Source organism: Ochlerotatus camptorhynchus, unplaced genomic scaffold, assembly GCF_037179485.1.
Source record: "Ochlerotatus camptorhynchus isolate MF236.1 unplaced genomic scaffold, CSIRO-AGI_Acam_v1.1 ptg000417l, whole genome shotgun sequence".
In the NCBI taxonomy this organism is placed as follows: domain Eukaryota; kingdom Metazoa; phylum Arthropoda; class Insecta; order Diptera; family Culicidae; genus Ochlerotatus; species Ochlerotatus camptorhynchus.
The window spans coordinates 445,221-448,910 of NW_027040903.1; the positions used below are offsets into that span (position 1 = coordinate 445,221).

Below are 3,690 nucleotides of genomic sequence, written 5' to 3' on the forward strand. Positions count from 1 at the left end.
GCTTGCTAGAAAACCTCTAGTGCTACATGTATTCCACTACCGCTGGTATCACATGTTGTTCAACATTCAGTGTATACAATTCCTGTAAATGTAATAAGATTAATTACAGAGTATTGGAAATAAGCGTTATTTAAAAATTTATTGTATAACATTTATTTGGCACTTTTAAACACAAACCGGAAATCCATCTTCGATTCCAAAAAGGCGTAAACCATCGATTTCCGGCCTCTGCACGTCGTTCTAGTGCAGAAAATACCTATATTGTATGGTATTTGATAGTTTTTCACAAACCGGAAGTCACCATCTTGAATCCAAAATGACGTAAATAATCGATTTCCGACCTCTAGGCGCCCATATTGAAGGGAATTCAAAATTTCATCACAAGCCTGAAGTCACCATCTTGGATTCCAAAATGGCGTCAACCATCGACTTCCGGCCTCTAAACGTCGTTCCCGTTCAGAAAATTCCTATATTGTGTACGGTATTTGATAGTTTTCACAAACCGAAAGTTGTCATCGTGGAATCCAAAATGGCGTCAATAATCGATTTCCGGCCTCTACACGTCGTTCCCTGTCCGAAAATGCCCAATTTGAACTGTATTCGGAATTTCATCACAAACCGGAAGTCGCCATATTGGATTCCAAAAAGGCGTCAATTATCGATTTCCGGCCTCTAAACGTCGTTCCCGTTCAGAAAATACCTATATTGTATGGTATTTGATAGTTTTTCACAAATCGGAAGTTACCATCTTGATTCCAAAATCGTCTTAATAATCGTTTTCCATCCTCTAGGTACACGACGTCCCCGTTTCGAAAATACCCATACTGTAGGGTATTCGACAGTTTGCACAAACCGGAGGTTACCATCTTGGATTCCGGCGTGAATCATCGATTGCCGGCCGGTTCCCGTTCCGAAAATATGACTCTATATCGTCCGATGAACCTAGTATTTACACTTTCAAGTTGGTGAAGTAGGGTGAAGTCAAGGGTCTACTAGACCAGCTCAATGTACGGCCCGCGGTCTCATTGTGTGCCGCCCACAACAAGCCAAGAACAAGCCTTCGCCGGCCCGCGGTTTTTGCTACTCTTGTTCATCTTTGTCAGACGAAAACATGAATCATGTTTGCGGATTTTGGAAAAAGCTTCTTAGAACAATATACAACGAGTGTTTGAGAGCTGCGAAAAATTGACCATAATTTGAAAAGCCCCTTTCTCATTCGAAGCTCATCGCCACTGTCAATTGAGTCACTCACTATCTTTTGATATACGACAGAGGAGTATGGAAGAAACCCAGCAAAATGGTCCCGAACAGACAAGTCGACTCGAATCAATGTAAGGCAAGTTTAAGGCCATTTTCAGGTTGGTGTGCTTTGCTTTTTCGCCGGAATGTCGACCAGAGCTCCGTTTATGTGTAGGTTACACTAAATTGAATGATATCAAGCGTTTCTCAAATGAGAATGATCCATACATTCGTCAAATGACTAAGCAAGTGATGTCACCCATTCGAAGGAGGTTCCCTTTGATAGCCGATAGCTGCTTTTCTCATTTTCATCAAAAATGTTCAATTGATTTTGAGAATTTACAGCACTACATGTGAGAATTCGTTTTCACAGATTAAATTTCACAGATTGATTTATATTCAATCGAATGATATGAAAATTAACAGCACTGGAGTCATCACATAGTTGATACCAAACGAAACAAGTCGAAGCCGCATTTCCATTCGTTTCGTTCAACACGCATCAGCTCAACACAGACGATATGCGGACCGGAGGAAAGGCTCCCCGCAACTGCTTGCAAGAGCACTCCAGCCAGCGAAGTAGTGAAGAAGCAACACCGCCACTGTTCCGGTAAAGTTGTTCATCGTGCGCTACGCCGTTGTTGGGCCATGTTCACCAAGAGCGTCATCATCATTTCGAAGAACATCAACTCGCTCACCGTATCCGTGGAGAAAGCGCCTACAGATATCAGAATTCCCCAATCACCCGGTACCGTGCACCTAAGAAGAATACAAACCTGTGTGTAATCCACGCTAAGTGTGTCATCATCCCAAAAGCCCTGCAGCTCCTTCATCGTATTATCTGACTTGTACACTTAAGGTTCAATTTACTTTGATGCTTTTTGGAAAATTTCAAAAGCAGTTTTTTCCGACTCATTAGTTCAGATTGCAAAAAGCTCGCAGTATTCGATTCCTTTTGATATTTTACACAAAATGACACGAGCTTTTTGCAATCTAAAATAATGGGTCGAAAAAAACTGCTTTTGAATTTTTAAAAAATGCATCAAAGTAAATTGAACCTTAAGACATGGCTCAAAACCAACCAGTCCGCTCCTCTAGAATCCTAGAGCCTCTCTAGTTAGTAAAATTAGAATATTGCTACCGGACAGACAACAAATACTACTGTTGTGTGCATTGTGTGCAATCCGAAAATACCAAGGTACCACAAAGGTGATGCACACAAAAATGAAAATCGATCGATGATTTGTCTAAAACGGCTTTATTCGCAAACTTTCAAAAACTTAGATCATAGTATGCACCAAGATCCATGCCCTGTGGGCAGACACTCTGGCGTAAACATCTGGCATACCCAAACCGCAAGGGATTCCCCAAGAAATTACTCCAATCAGCTCTCCATCATTAGTCAATGGACCACCGGCATCGCCCAGGCAAATTCCCTGCCCCTCTTGGCTCGTCGTGCAAACGGTGTTGTCCATCAAACGAGGAGTGTAGTTTTCATCGAAGACCTCACGACACTCATCCTGGGAGATCACCTCTACTTCAACGAACCGCAAATCTTCAAGTCCGATGTCGGATATCTACACGAGTAAAAATGGAACTTTATCATTTCAATCAATTAACCGATTCCAACAAACTCTACCGATTCTCGTCCAAATCCGGAAGCAGTTGCCACCAAGCCAGTCTCGACGAATTGACCTCTCAAAGGAATTTGTTGAATGGTATCACTGAAAATGAACGACTCTACTACTCGCAAAACAGCCACGTCATTGGCGTAGACTTCAACGTCGAAATTCGGATGAAGAACAATCCTGTCTACGCGGTATCTTTGCCCGCCTTCATTCAAGAGGTTGCTTCCGGCAAAAACGACGATGTCTGACGTGGTCTTACCGATGGCACAAGAACCGGATGTTAGAACCCATCGTCGATTCACGATTGAACCACCACAGTAATGAAGGCCATCAGCGGTCAGAAGGGCAACCTGATATGGGAAATGTCCTGGTTCTGCTAGAGTTCCTCCAGCTATGCGTCCCAGCCGGTTGGACGATCTGGTCAATCCTTGTTTGAGAGACGCAGCTGACGCCAAAGCCACAGAGGCAATTAATAGAACAACACTTAACCTTAACATTCTGATGACTAGATTATTGCGTATTGCGTAGACTAAATCGATATTTTATGCGTGTCGACTTTTATAGGCCACCGAGCAAGAATTCGGTACTGATTAACACCTGCAAACGTAGCGCCAGTCGATTAGATTTACGGATACGTGCTACTCGGTTTCATTGTGCAACAGTTACGGCAAATTGGTTTATCTATCGATTTCGGTAACAAAGTACAGCAATCCGCTTATCAGCTAGAACTGTGAATGAAGTATGAGGAAATTGGTTAAGGTAGGTTGTTGTGATAAGCTGAACAGCTATTTGTAAAATTAGAAGCTTATCGTAAAAAATACAT

General features: G+C 42.4%; 1 protein-coding gene across 1 annotated transcript; it reads right to left on the reverse strand.

Moving 5' to 3' along the window:
- Positions 1 to 2,481: 2,481 nt before the first annotated feature.
- On the reverse strand, positions 2,482 to 3,388 carry LOC135711047 (chymotrypsin-2-like). Its single transcript, XM_065233788.1, has 2 exons — positions 2,879 to 3,388; positions 2,482 to 2,816 (listed from the first exon to the last, which is right to left on the reverse strand). The coding sequence occupies exons 1-2, from the start codon at positions 3,362 to 3,364 to the stop codon at positions 2,520 to 2,522; spliced, it is 783 nt and encodes a 260-aa protein (XP_065089860.1). The 5' UTR covers positions 3,365 to 3,388; the 3' UTR covers positions 2,482 to 2,519.
- Between the last annotated feature and the right edge of the window lie 302 nt (positions 3,389 to 3,690).